Source organism: Schistocerca cancellata, chromosome 11 (genome assembly GCF_023864275.1).
Source record: "Schistocerca cancellata isolate TAMUIC-IGC-003103 chromosome 11, iqSchCanc2.1, whole genome shotgun sequence".
NCBI classification, from domain to species: Eukaryota; Metazoa; Arthropoda; class Insecta; order Orthoptera; family Acrididae; genus Schistocerca; species Schistocerca cancellata.
This window is the reverse complement of record NC_064636.1, coordinates 154700338-154715598: the sequence shown is the minus strand read 5'-3', so window position 1 is coordinate 154715598 and position 15261 is coordinate 154700338. Positions and strand designations below refer to the sequence as shown.

At 40.5% G+C, this 15261-nt stretch overlaps 1 protein-coding gene across 4 annotated transcripts in view; it reads left to right on the top strand.

Moving 5' to 3' along the window:
• The window catches only part of LOC126108743 (zinc finger protein 493-like), a 150327-nt gene extending 145972 nt beyond the window's left edge, over positions 1–4355 (top strand). For all 4 annotated transcript variants that reach the window (XM_049914086.1, XM_049914088.1, XM_049914085.1 and 1 more), the window contains one exon: positions 2469–4355. In XM_049914086.1, the coding sequence (XP_049770043.1) occupies positions 2469–3636 (1168 nt within the window). In that variant the 3' untranslated portion in view covers positions 3637–4355. The remainder of the gene's footprint in view (positions 1–2468) is intronic.
• Positions 4356–15261: the final 10906 nt, after the last annotated feature.

Genomic DNA, 15261 nt, shown 5'->3' with positions numbered 1-15261 from the left:
AAACCATTAACTTTTCCTATTTGTGTGTTTGCACAGCGTAACATTCTTGTTGTTACTGGCTGACTACATAACGTTTCCTATGCTCTGAATATCTGCTGTCATTGGCTGGCGAGATCATGTGACACGAGCTATGCTTGGTCGACAAAAGCACGTAACAATCTTTATTTCAGTGCTTTGGAAGCTACCATGATGTAATTGGTGGAATTCGTGTTCATACTTTTGTGATACGAAATTATCTAGTGCATATGTTTCCACACATCAAAGAATTTTCAAAAATGCTTCGATTTTTGCTAGTCCATTATAATTATCCAGGTTGTTATGCCGTGGTCGGTTGATGAATTCCGTGGTGATTCCCAACGTTTCGTCTCCGACTGCGGGAGACATCTTCAAGGGAGTCTGTAGCTCGATGGAAGGTCCAGCACACCCACTGTCTCGCTACTGACTGCCGCTAAATTCCGTGTCCGCGCGCTCCCCCGCCGCGGCGTGACGTCACGTGTTTTGAAAACGTCAGTGCAATTGGCCGCTGTCGGTCGCCGTCGATCGCCGTTGCCATCACCCAGTAGTGGACGGGTGGTACACGTCTTCTTTAACACCGTCATCCATATACCGTTTAACTTCACGCCCTCCTCCTTTCGGTTGAAATTATTTGGGTGTTTAGCGATTTCGATTGCCTCCCTGTAGAGCCTTTCGTAATATCTGCTCGTGGCCGCTAGTACTTGCGTCTCCTCGAAACGAATATTGTGGTTCCCTGGCTGGAAAGCATGCTCCGCAACAGCTGATCGTTCCGTTTCTCCTCTTCTACAATTTCCCTTGTGCTCTTCCAAACGTTTAGAAACAGTTCTTTTAGTGGTACCCACATAAACATCACCACAGCTGCATGGGATCCTATACACTCCAGCTTTTTCCAATGGTTTGCGAGCGTCCTTGGCAGGCTTAAGGTATTCCTGTATCTTCCTGGTGGGCTTGTAAATTACGGTAATATTCCGCTTCGTCAAGATCCTCCCTATTCTTTCCGTTACATTTTTAACAAACGGCAGGAAAACTTTAGATTTTGCAGTAGCCTGTACGTCAGTATGATTTCTGCGTGGCTGCCTCAACGCACGTTTTATATCGGCGGACGAATATCCGTTCTTCATTAGTGCATTGTGGGGATGTTCCATCTCAGCGTCGAGCAACTCAGGTTCACAAATATTTCTAGCTCTGTCCGCTAACGTCTTGATAACACCCCGCTTCTTTTGTGGGTGGTGGTTCGAATCCCGGTGCAAATAACGGTCCGTGTGCGTGGGTTTGCGGTACACTGAGTGGCCCAAACTACCATTTTCGTTTCTAAAAACAAGCACATCGAGGAAATGTAATTTGCCGTCTACCTCCTCCTCCATTGTAAACTGAATTCTCGAGTTTATACTGTTGATGTTCGTGGAACCGGCTTAGTTCCTCCCTACCATGTCTCCACAGCACAAACGTGTCATCCACATATCGGAACCATACATTTGGTTTCTTGCTGGCAGTACCTAAGGCCTGTTCTTCGAATTTCTCCATAAAGAAGTTTGCAATTATGAGACTTAGGGGGCTTCCCATAGCCACGCCATCCATTTGCTCATAAAACTGTTCATTCCACTTGAAGTATGTGGTCGTCAAACAACACTCAAACAGTTCTAAAATATCGGCAGGAAAAATTCGATCCAGCTGTTCCAATACATCATTAAGTGGAACCATGGTAAACAGCGATACCACATCGAAGCTGACCAATATGTCCTCCGGCTGGGCCACTATGCCATTCAATCTGCTGATGAAATGTGTCGAATTCTTTATATAAAGAGTCCGAACGGCCCACATGTGGTTTTAACAGCGTAGTCAAAAACTTGGCTAACGAGTAGGTGGGCGAACCAATGGCACTTAGTATCGGTCTTACCGCCACATTTTCTTTATCAATTTTGGGCAATCCATAAAGCCTCGGTGGTAGCGCAATCGAATTGCAGAGACCTTTCTGTACACTCTCTTCAATGGAGGACTTTTTATTAACCGCGACACAGTTCCGAGAACGTTGTTAGTGGGGTCCTTATTCAGCTTCCTATATGCTTGCGGATCCAGTAGATCAGTAATTTTTCTCTGATAGTCGGCTACATCCATAACCACCGTTGCGCTTCCTCTGTCAGCTGAGAGAACCAAAATACTCTCGTCGTCATTCAGGAGATTTAAAGCTCTTCTCTCACCCATAGTTATATTACTTTAAAACTCCTGAATAACGAGAATTTCGTCTGGTTATTTTCGTTTTAAACCACGTTTACATGATCATTTCTTTTCTTCTGGTGAATATTGTAATTTTAAATTACTAACAGTTACTGAATATGTAATTTCTTATACACTTTTATGAATTGCGGCCTATAGTACTTGATTTATGGGCACTCAAATATTGTTTCTTTCCTGTTTGTATATCAGTATTTAACATTCTTCTCCTTACTCTTCAGATTGACTCAGAGTACTGGTGGGAGCTGTGGCATATTATGTGAGGAAACTTATCACCATGGTCTGGTCCAGGATAAGTTGGTGATAGACATGAAGACGTCAACAGACGAGTTGGGTCCCAATACAGAAGATGTGATTATTGATAAGGAGTGCTCAGATGCTACCCGATATGACTGTAGTACAAGGGAAAAGGAATTTCATGTATATAGCTGTAATTTCTGCCTACAAAGCTTTCCTTCCAAATACAGACTCATAATGCATGTGTTTATGCACATTGATAGTACGCAACCACCTTTGTATGTTTGTAAGTGGTGTGGTGAGGTATTTCACAGTAATGTTAGTTTGAAAAAACATTTGAGAATGAGTGAGAATTCTGTCTTACCTGCTAGCAACCATGAAAAATATGGCGATAGTGATCATCATCAAAGCAGTATCTTCTTGGATAGTGAGCCAGAAGTTTCTGTTACAGAACACAATGAGCAGTCTTCGTGTAAGGAAACTTTGAAAGCTTCAAAGAAGTCCTCTAATGAAAGGCGTTACACACATATGAGAAATGATACGGAGAAATCAAATGATTATGGAGCTTCATCTACAGTTGTTAATGTCACTCCCCAGGCTGATCCACTTACTGCAAACAGAACCCACAAATGTGATATTTGTGGCAAATTGTTTGCTAGGTCATGTGATCTCAAGAGGCATGCACTGATACACACCGGGAAAAGACCTCACAAATGTGATATTTGTGACAAATCGTTTGCCCAGTCATGTCATCTGAAGACTCATATATTAATTCACACTGGAAAGAAACCTCACAAATGTGACATCTGTGGGAAATCTTTTGCTACATCAGGCAGTCTCAAGGCACATGCTTTCATTCACACTGGACAGAAACCTAACAAATGTGTTATTTGTGGGAAATCTTTTGCTACGTCAGGCAATCTCAAGAAACACACATTAATTCACACTGGAAAGAAACCTCACAAATGTGAGATTTGTGGGAAATCTTTTGCTATGTCAGGCACTCTCAATAGGCATGTATTAATTCACACTGGAAGAAAGCCTCATAAATGTGTAATCTGTGACAGAAGTTTCACTCAATTGAGTGCTCTCAAGATGCATGCATTACTCCACTTGAGAAAGAAACAAGTAGGTGTTAGTTTAAGCAAATAGGTATCCCTGGATGGTGCTCTCAAGGCCTGTAAAATAATGGATGTAGCAGGGAGACAATAAATGGTAATGGCTGTGAAATAACAGAAGAGTGTGGTAGAATTGTGAAAAAATGTGTAATTATGTGTACTTTAGAGTGGTAGCAGATAAAATGGCAATATAAAAATCCCTATCTGCAGCTTGAAATGTCAAGAAATTGTATTGCTAGATATGCCTCAAACGTGAATCAAATATGTTTCTGTCATTAACACTGCTATTTTTTCCTATCGATCTTGAGACAAGAGGATTCTGAATTGTGATAAATCCTTACCTTCGTCAGTAATTATAAGTAGCATGCAATATTCAGTATAAGGCCAAGGAAATGTCATGACTTTCTGATTATTATCCCTAACATAGTCATCATGTATTACTTTAACTCTGCATTTTACAAACAATGTCAGCAATTGGGTACCCATATATTATGGCAGTTCCTTCACTCAGGCTAGTAAACTCAACACTGGAGAAACATGATTATGGCAATTATTTTACTCAGGTATGTTTTCTAAAGAGATTTGCTCTGTGTGTCATTAATAGTGTATACATTTGTTCTGTTAGTACTAATCCTGCATTAGTAAATGTAACAACAAATATAACAACCTGCTTAATAGCATGATTGTCCACGTTTGGAACACAATGCGTAGACAGTTTTACATGATAGGGACTTGACAAGTTGTTTACATGTTTCTGGAAGTATGTTGCACCAGATGTTTTATTAAATCTTATTTCGTGTACTTAATTGGTACTGAATAAGAAAAATGACAAAATTATACAATGTAGACAAACTAATACAAATTAGCATCCAATCTCCTAATGCTTAGTCGTAAACGAGAGTCGTGACTGAATTGTGCCGGGATCCAAAATCCACTTAAGTATAAAATTACCCAACAGCTGCTGCTCATGCACCACTGGTTTTGATGAACTCAATAATTCACAATATCATTGATTACATATGATCATATAACAAATCTGAGGACAACTACAGTGACTGGGAGAGTGATGATACCAAGGCAACCACTCAATGTAGGTATTCCAGCTTACTCCACTCAGTGATGTGTGCAGCGTCGTGGTCAATGGTAACTTGCAATTTTCCCAAGCTAGTATTCATCAATGGTTTGCTGAAGGCGAGTCTTTGATTCTTTGCTAGTATAGGCAGTCTGTCGGTTGGGTGCCAGCATAAAAGGTGTTTCAGGGAAATTAACAGAAAATTTCAAAGCTATTGTGTGTGTAAGTTAAATGAACAGATAACCTAATGGTGGGTGTGATACATTATAATAAGAAAGTTGAATAAAAGTCTGCTGTTAGAGAAACTCAATAAGTCAGATGCGTAATTGTATGGCCAGAGCAGAGAACTGCTACAATAGTTGGCTGTACTACCAAATACTGTAATTTGTTCGCAGTGGGCATAAATAAAGGTTTGTGCATTGCAACAACAGTGCAAGAGCAAGGGAATTCTTTGGTTTCCTCTAAATGCAATTTCGCAATTTGCGACAGTAGTGAGGGTAGTAAAGTAGGATGCTTGTAATAATTAGTGTGAATGCACAGTTGAAATTCGAACTACATGACAGTGTGATGTACAACCCTTGTAAACAATCAGGATATCCGTTGCCAAATATTACATTCATAAGCAGCTACACAGGCGACAGGGAAAGAGAAGGCGATAACACTAAGATTTGCAACTGGTGCAGATTATTGACAGGGATAGCTGCACAGTTAACACATCTATCGATCTTGACAGTTTTACAATAGCAGCAGTGCAATAATACAGCAAGGTTGATTCCTACATGGAGTTGGTCATTTTCTTGTGCACTGATGCATGAAATGAATTACTAGTTATGGTTTTCAGGAAGGTTTCCGCTGGCAGTAAGTTAGGGCTGAGTCTCTGTTGCAGTTTTGGCTGAATGGTAGGAGCAAGGTGTTAACATGCAACTGTTGCATGGCTGCTGTACAAAAAAATCTGTGAAGCTTTGGTTACTTCCAAAGTAGCAGTCAGTTTGCACAGTTCCCTGTGTATAGTTATTAAGTCACGCTGGATCGCGTTTTTAAGTCCCTAATATTGCCGTATTGGCACAGTGACTATATTATGGATTTGTCAGTTGGTAGCCAAAAGGTTATCCTCAGTGTGAGTGAGCCGCACATACTAGGATTTCATGACACTGCATAACAACGAATGGAGCTTGCTGGGGAGCTTTATCACAGCTATCAGCATCAGTATGATCAGGGGTACCACATTTGTTTTCAGCACAGCTGCACTTCCATTAAACCAAAGTTGCATAGCATGGTGGAATGGTACTGTGACTAGTTGTCCACAGGATGAACAGTGTCTGTAATGCAGTGAAGGAAAATTAAATGTGTGAAGAGACAATGATGGTAGTACATATTGTCTGGTCGTTTCTGCTTGAATGCTGCAAAAGTTAGCACTCATGTGGAGGCAATTGCAACAGGGACCAAGGTTCGATGCTTCTGCAGTCAAGATGATTGATCAGCAGTATTTATAGTATGTTCACAGGCGCTAGTTGTCTTGAAACTTTGCACAAGTTTAAAAGTTTATTATTCTTTCTAAAAAATAGTGATAATTTATGTTGAGTAAGGCTGAACGTAGAGAGGACTGAATTCACAGCCAGTTGGGTTTGGGATGCTTTTTGAAAGAGCAGAAGACGTCATGGCCTGGTATTTTGCAGAATTAGGTCAATGGTTGGCTGATGTGTATGGCTTACTGTAGTTATGCTAATTCTGAACTTTGTTGGTAAACCAAATGCGAGTTTCTATCCCCACTTTTCTGAAAATATAATGAGAATGAAACCACATTTTGGAAGTGTCCATTATGTAAACTGGCATGAATATGGAGATGTTAGATTTAGGACAAGGTTGTCAAAAATAGGAGACCTACCCAGTAGTGATAACTTCCTTTGTGAGCTATGGGAAAGAATAGAGAGCTTCGCTGTTAGGAGAATGGCCAAACCAGCTTCAATTGCCTGTATCGATATTAAAGTTGAGAGATTTGTTACATTTATATAATGCATAAAAATATAATGGAAGGTGCAATAAGTATCGGAGGTGAACTACGAAAGGAATCATGACCAACTGTCCAAGCTCATGATGGCTCAAGCAAACTGGCGTGTTGTGCACCACACAGGATACCCTATACAGGGTGTTACAAAAAGGTATGGCCAAACTTTCAGGAAACATCCCTCACACACAAAGAAAGGAAATATGTTATGTGGACATGTGTCCGGAAACGCTTACTTTCCATGAAAGAACTCATTTTATTACTTATCTTCAAATCACATTAATCATGGAATGGAAACACACAGCAACAGAACGTACCAGCGTGACTTCAAACACTTTGTTACAGGAAATGTTCAAAATGTCCTCCATTAGCGAGGATACATGCATCCACCCTCCGTCGCATGGAATCCCTGATGCGCTGATGAAGCCCTGGAGAATAGCGTATTGTATCACAGCCGTCCACAATGCGAGCACGAAGAGTCTCTACATTTGGTACTGGGGTTTTGTAGACAAGAGCTTTCAAATGCCCCCATAAATGAAAGTCAAGAGGGTTGAGGTCAGGAGAGCGTGGAGGCCATGGAATTGGTCCGCATCTACCAATCCATTGGTCACCGAATCTGTTGTTGAGAAGTGTACGAACACTTTGACTGAAATGTGCAGGAGCTCCATCGTGCATGAACCACATGTTGTGTCATACTTGTAAAGGGACATGTTCTAGCGACACAGGTAGAGTATCCCGTAAGAAATAGTGATAACGTGCTCCACTGAGCGTAGGTGGAAGAACGTCGGGCCCAATCAAGACATCACCAACAATGCCTGCCAAAAGTTCACAGAAAATCTGTGTTGATGACGTGATTGCACAATTGCGTGCGGATTCTCGACAGCCCACACTTGTTGATTGTGAACATTTACAATTTGATCACATTGGAATGAAGCCTCATCCGTAAGGAGGACATTTGCACTGAAATGAGGATTGACACATTGTTGGATGAACCATTCACAGAAGTGTACGCGTGGAGGCCAATCAGCTGCTGATAGTGCCTGCACACACTGTACATGGTACGGAAACAACTGGTTCTCCCGTAGCACTCTCCATACAGTGACGTGGTCAACGTAACCTTGTACAGCAGCAACTTCTCTTACGCTGACATTAGGGTTATCGTCAACTGCACGAAGAATTGCCTCGTCCATTGCAGGTGTCCTCGTCGTTGTAGGTCTTCCCCAATCGCGAGTCATAGGCTGGAATGTTCAGTGCTCCCTAAGACGCCGATCAATTGATTCAAACGTCTTCCTGCTGGGACACCTTCGTTCTGGGAATCTGTCTCAATACAAACGTACCGCAGCATGGTTATTGCCCCATGCTAATCCGTACATCAAATGGGTATCTGCCAACTCCGAATTTGTTAACATTGCACTGAGTGCAAAACGACGTTCGTGATGAACACTAACCTGTTGATGCTACGTACCGATGTGCTTGATGCTAGTACTGTAGAGCAATGAGTCGCATGTCAACACAAGCACCGAAGTCAACATTACCTTCCTTCAATTGGGCCAACTGGTGGTGAATCAAGGAAGTACAGTACATACTGACGAAACTAAAATGAACTATACCATGGAAATTTAGCGTTTCCGGACACATGTCCACATAACATCTTTTCTTTATTTGTGTGTGACGAATGCTTCCTGAAAGTTTGACCATACCTTTTTGTAACTCCCAATGAACTGAAAACAGGTGTTCACAATAGTAAATTTTGTAAAACGATTATGGTCTTGCGACTGTTGAGGGACTTAACTGGTCCATGCCAGTCCTAATTAAATTAGGTGATAAAAACAGATGGCAGAACATGATAGTATAAAGTGAAAAACAGAAATACATTAACAGGAAAAGAGGTGACATCATGCACTACAACTATGGCAACTTAGATTTAATCATAAAGGGATGCAAAAGGAAGGGCAGGAGCTTGTTGCTTGGTGAATCAGACGTTTTTCGTCATCTCATCAGCCTATCAAGGTGTAATGAACATACGAGTGGTAGGAATAGAAGTGAGTGTGCTGTTGCCATACAACATTTGTGTCATGAAGCCATAGAATTTAATTCTGCTGCTATAAAAGTATGCCAAAGCAAAGGTGGTAAAGGAATATGAAATGAGCAGAAACGCCTATAGATAAGTCAGGTAAGTAAATGAATTTAAAGAGGCAAAACATTTAAAGTTTTTCTCAGTGATGCAGTGCTGGCAAGTATTACATTAGCTTTTTGGGTGTGTAAGGCACTGGGGTGTGTCCAACTGTATAGCTATTTATAGTGTACTACATGTGAATGAATAACGTGGTATGTATTAGTGCAAATGAAAGGGTCACAAAAGTAACCTGTATCAGTAATGTATGCCTATCCAGATACACGGCTCTTTTGGTTAGTGACAGATGGGGAAGCACAGAGCAGCTGAACAGATTACATGAAGCATTCTAAATCGTTCCATAAACGGAATGGAGGTCATCAGATGAGTTGGCATTCACATCATCAAAGTAGCAGAGCCTAAGTGGCAGGTAAAACACATCACTGGAGGGACAAATGTACAAAATTGTGGGTTAGTGAGTGTTAAATTAGAGTATGAATGTAATTGATAACATTGGTGGTGGCCTTATTGGGAAAAAGACTTCATTATTCATATTTTTCTTGAAGGAGTGAACAGACCTGAAATTTGGTGTAGTGCCAGGTGCATCAGCTAGGAACTGCTTGGGAAATGTGGTTCTGTACTGCTGAATGTCTCATTTTATTCGATTGAGGATGTAGATAATGTCTGAGATCCCCTCTTGCACAATGGCGACGAGTAATGTAGGACAAGAGATCATAAAGATCAAATGGAGGCTCCAGTATAATTATAAAAATGTACTAAGCAGATATATCCCCAAGGGCAGATCAGTGTTCAGACTGGAAACAATGTGGAACGTTATTACCTGTGTACGCATAGTACCCAAAGCATTGTCAGTGGTAGGTGAAACATTATGAGGCAAAATAACATGATAGTGTAGGAATTAGATATAGTTACCCACTCAGGGAACTGTCTTTAAGTGTCTAAGAGGCAATGTTGTGTTTCATAGGTGTTTGTGTTGTGTGTGAGTGGAGGCACTACTCCCATAATTGAGGTGTTGTAGGTCTCAGTGTGCAAGTGGGGCATGTATGTTTTTATTTGACAGCAAGATGACAGATGGTAAAATGGACCATAGTACAAAGATGAATCAGAAGTAAGTGCTATGACCAGACCAGGGTCTCTGTGATCACTAATTGCACTGTGTTAGGATGACGCCTCTGGAGGAACCAGAAGGCCAAGCAACATCTTCCTGACTCATTTGCGTGGGATAGATTTTGAAAGACACTAACTGCTTATCTAGCGAGCCCCATTGGTTCCTTTCACTTGCAAATTGTTGAGCAGTTAATGACATGGAATAAACAGGAGCCTGTACATCGAACAAGGCATATCCCATTTCTCGCAGTATATCATTGTTTAATGGTCTTACACCCTCATGTTAAATGGAAGTGGTTGGAAAAAAATATGGTGTAGAGGATAGCAGTACTATTATCTTTCAGATTAGGATGCACACTGGAAGCAGTTTGAAACTTGCTGGAATCACCTTTGTAGGTGTTGCAATTGAAACATACCATATTAATATCTTAAAAGAATGATCAAAGTTTCAGATACGTTGCTTATGGAATGGTAAGTCCATAATTAACAGTAAAATGCATGAATGGAGTGGTGATATTCCCATTGCCAAGACATATGAGCCAAGATGATGCGAATAAATCATAGGTAGGGTTAGTGAGGGCCAAGATGAAGTGCTTAACGATATTTCTGTCATTGCTCAAACACTTACTCTTTGACAACTGATGTGCCAAATCATAGCAATAACATAATAGATCTTCTTGTGACAAACAGAGCCAAACTATTTGAAACAGTTAACGCAGAACAGGGAATCAGAGATCATAAAGCAGTTACAGCATCAGTTATTTCAGCCATAAATAGTAATACTAAAAAAGGTAGGAAGATTTTTCTGTTTAACAAAAGTGACAAAAAGCAGATTTCAGAGTAGCTGATGGCTCAACACAAAAGTTTTATTTCAAGTACAGATAGTGTTGAGGATCAGTGGTCAAAGTTCAAAACCATTGTAGAATATGTATTAGATGAGTATGTGCCAAGCTAGATCGTAAGAGATGGAAAAGAGCCACCGTGCTACAACAATCGAGTTAGAAAATTGCTACGAAAGGAAAGGGAACTTCACAGCAAACATAATCATAGACAAATCCTTGCAGACAAACAAAGATTACATGAAGCGAATTGTAGTGTGAGGAGGGCTGTGCGAGAGGCGTTCAACGATTTCGAAAGTAAAGTTGTATGTACTGACTTGGTAGAAAGTCCTAAGAAATTTTGGTCTTATGTCAAAGTGGTAGGTGGATCAAAACAAAATGTCCAGACACTCTGTGACCAAAATGGTACTGAAACGGGAGGACAGACTAAAGGCCGATATACTAAATGTATTTTTCCAAATCTGTTTCGCAGATGAAGACTGCACTGTTGTTCCCTCTCTTGATTGTCGCACAGATGAAAAAATGGTGGATATCGAAACAGACGACAGAGGGTAGAGAAACAATTAAAATCGCTCAAAAGAGGAAAGGCCGCTGGACCTGATGGGATACCAGTTCGATTTTACACAGAGTACGCAAAGGAACTTGCCCCCCTTCTTGCAGTGGTGTACCGTAGGTCTCTAGAAAAGCGTAGCATTCCAAAGGATTGGAAAAGGGCACAGGTCGTCCCCGTTTTCAAGAAGGGACATCGAACAGATGTGCAGAACTATAGACATATATCTCTATCGTCGATCAGTTGTAGAATTTTGGGACACGTATTATGTTCAAGTATAGTGACTTTTCTGGAGACTAGAAATCTACTCTGTAGGAATCACCATGGGTTTCGAAAAAGACGATCGTGTGAAACGCAGCTCGCGCTATTCGTCCACGCCTCGTGATGACTGAGTGTTGTGTGATGTCCTTAGGTTAGTTAGGTTTAAGTAGTTCTAAGTTCTAGGGGACTGATGACCATAGCTGTTAAGTCCCATAGTGCTCAGAGCTATTCGTCCACGAGACACAGAGGGCGATAGACAAGGGTTCCCAGGTAGATGCAGTGATTCATGACTTCTGCAAGGCGTTTGATACAGTTCCCCACAGTCGTTTAATTAACAAAGTAAGAGCATATGGACTATCAGATCAGTTGTGTGATTGGATTGAAGAGTTCCTAGATAACAGAACGCAGTATGTCGTTCTCAATGGAGAGAAGTCTTCCAAAGTAAGAGTGATTTCAGATCTGCCACAGGGCAATGTCGTAGGACCGTTGCTATTCACAATATATATCAATGACCTTGTGCATAACATCAGAAGTTCACTGAGGCGTTTTGCAGATGATGCTGTAGAATATCTACAGGTTGTAACAATGGAAAATTATACTGAAATTGTACTGAAACTGCAACAAATTGACGCATGGTGCAGGGAATGGCAATTGAATCTCAGTGTAGACAAGTGTAATGTGCTACAAATACATAGAAAGAAAGATCCTTTATCATTTTGCTGAATCATAGCAGGTCAGCAACTGAAGGCATTTAATTCCATAAACTGTCTGGGAATAGGCATTAAGAGTGATTTACAATGGGATGACCATATAAAATTAATTGTCGGTAAAGTAGATGCCAGACTTAGATTCATTGGAAGAATCTTAAGAAAATGCAGTCCGAAAACGAAGTAGGTTACTGTAAACTTGTTCACCCCTGCTTGAATACTGCTCAACGGTGTGGGATCTGTACCAGATAGGGTTGATAGAAGAGACAGAGAAGATCCAATGGAGAGCAGCGCACTTTGTTACACGATCATTCAGTAATCGCAAAAGCGTTACAGAGATGATAGATAAACTCCAGTGGAAAACTCTGCAAGAGAGACGCTCAGTAGCTCGGTAAGGGCTTTTGTTGAAGTTCCAAGAACATACCTTCACCAAGAAGTCAGGCAGTATATTGCTCCCTCCTACGTATATCTCGCAAAGAGACCATAAGGATAAAATCAGAGAGATTAGAGTCCACACAGATGCATACAGGCAATCTTTCTTTCCACAAACAATGCGAGACTGGAATAGAAGGGAGAACTGATAGACGTACTCAAGGTACCCTCCTCCACACACTGTCAGGTGGTTTGCGGAGTATGGATGTAGATGTAGACGTAGAGTGACATGGCCCAGATGAGCTCAGACTAGCCCCTTCTTAACAGAAGAACCAAACAGATTCAGGAACATGGTAGTAGGGACAGGAATAACATGGAGGGGTTAAGAAACTAACTTCAATGATATGTGACTACAGAATTTCTCCACCAGTACAGAATGACTGTTCATCGTGCCTTAGCAGTAGTTAAGAAAACATGTCATTGAGAAGTTGTCCCTATTCCTCCTTGTTTACTGAGGATGAGAACCAATGTCTCTACATACATTTTTTTAGCAGATAGCCAAATTAAAAGAGGATAGCATAATGTTCAGTATCATGTGCCAGCACCATAGGATTGTCTAACAGCAAAATGGTACAACCATGGATCCATGCATACATTTATTCATATTTGTGGGGTTGTGTCAAAATTATGTCCACATGGACGTTAACCATTTGTAATACAGGTAAATACCACCAGGTCTTGTGGGAACAACTCGTTTTAATTATGGCTACACATCTGAATAGTGAGAGATGCAGTAGAAGTGCATCTATCATATTACTTGGTCAGAGTACACGCAGTGTAGTTCATAATTCCAAAAGTAGATGAAGAGGTTAAATGCGTTCTGTAGTGCACATAGTAAGTAGGTTTTCCTAGGAGGATATTAAATCACAATCACTGGTTTACCCATAAACGAAAGAAATAAAATCATTATTGTTTAAGAATGATGCACACTGGCTGATCAGAGTATTTCAAATGAAATACTATGTTGAAGCTAAATGGAAGGTAATCGACCACATACTAGTACAACAAACTAGTTCACTGGTTTTGGCTAGTGTCAGGGGAGAGTGACTCTCATGACATCATTTCTATCACATGTGAAATAATACAGAAAAAGTAATACAAAACATAAAACAGGTACTCACGGAAATATTTAAAGTGAAATACTTTCAGAGTAACTGTTGCAGTGATAAGAGCTGTTAGCCCATCACTGTGTAATTACAACAATCAATGCATCTACCCTTCTTTGCAGAACCATAAGTAATTGTAATTCATCCATATGACACTGAAAGTGCTACTGTTGTTTAAAAATAGTTTGTCTCTGAACTTCATATAGAACTGGGCATAATAAAACATTAGCTTTCACAAACCATTGCAGGGAAACTACATTTGAAACCTTCTATATCTTTAGTGGCTTTCCAGTATCATTGTTTGGTAATGAAGTTAAGTCATTCATGATACAGAAGTAGTATATAATTCAACTTATCTATGCTCTCTTTCTCCTGACCTACCATTGATACCCTATATTTTTGTCATACTGAATCTGTGGTCTCGACATGTAGCAGTGTCTTCTGACAATGGACTTATCTGTGATGTTCAGGATTTCACATCTGAAGTCTATTGTAAATTAGGTGCAGAATCGAGAAAAGTGTAGTTGCTAAAGGCATAATAAATTTCCTAGAATGGCATATGGCAAAATTCGTAACCATAACTAGCTTGTTTCACCAGACCAATCCACATAAGGTACAATTCATTCCACCACAAATTACAAAGACCAGGACTTACTTTTGGTATGTTATCCTTTACATACAAAGAATATATAGATCATTTGACGTGCAATGGTGCTGACAAACAGTAATGTATACTACACTGTATGCATTCGTTGGCCTGACTAATAGTAAAATGTTGCAGTGTGAGTTATTCTTTGTTTACAAAAGGCTAACACAACCTCCAGATAATATTGTTTTATACGTTATAACTTCCCACTTGTGTGTACTACTAGAGTCTTGGATAATTTCAAGTAGCTGTGGTTTGCATACATTAGGTGAGTATAGTAAGTACATGATCTCTGTAGGTTATTTATGGCAGGAGTTAGCCTTTAATGTTAACTCCAAACATTTGATATAGAGGTCATCTGGTTGTTGCAAATTTGGTTCTTAACTATTATATAAATGAATGGACTTACCTCTTTTCTCTTCATGTATTTAATTAAGTAGTTTACTTGCGTATTGTGGACAAGAGAACTATGAATTCTAAAGTATAAATGGCTCCAAGCGGTATGGGACTTAACAGCTGAGGTCATCAGTCCCCTAGAACTTAGAACTACTTAAACCTAACTAACCTAAGGAGGAGGAGGAGGTTAGTGTTTAACGTCCCGTCGACAATGTGGGCATTAGAGACGGAGCGCAAGCTCGGGTTAGGGAAGGGTGGGGAAGGAAATCGGCCGTGCCCTTTCAAAGGAACCATCGCGGCATTTGCCTGAAACGATTTAGGGAAATCAAGGAAAACCTAAATCAGGATGGCTGGAGACGGGATTGAACCGTCGTCCTCCAGAATGCGAGTCCAGTGCACTAGCC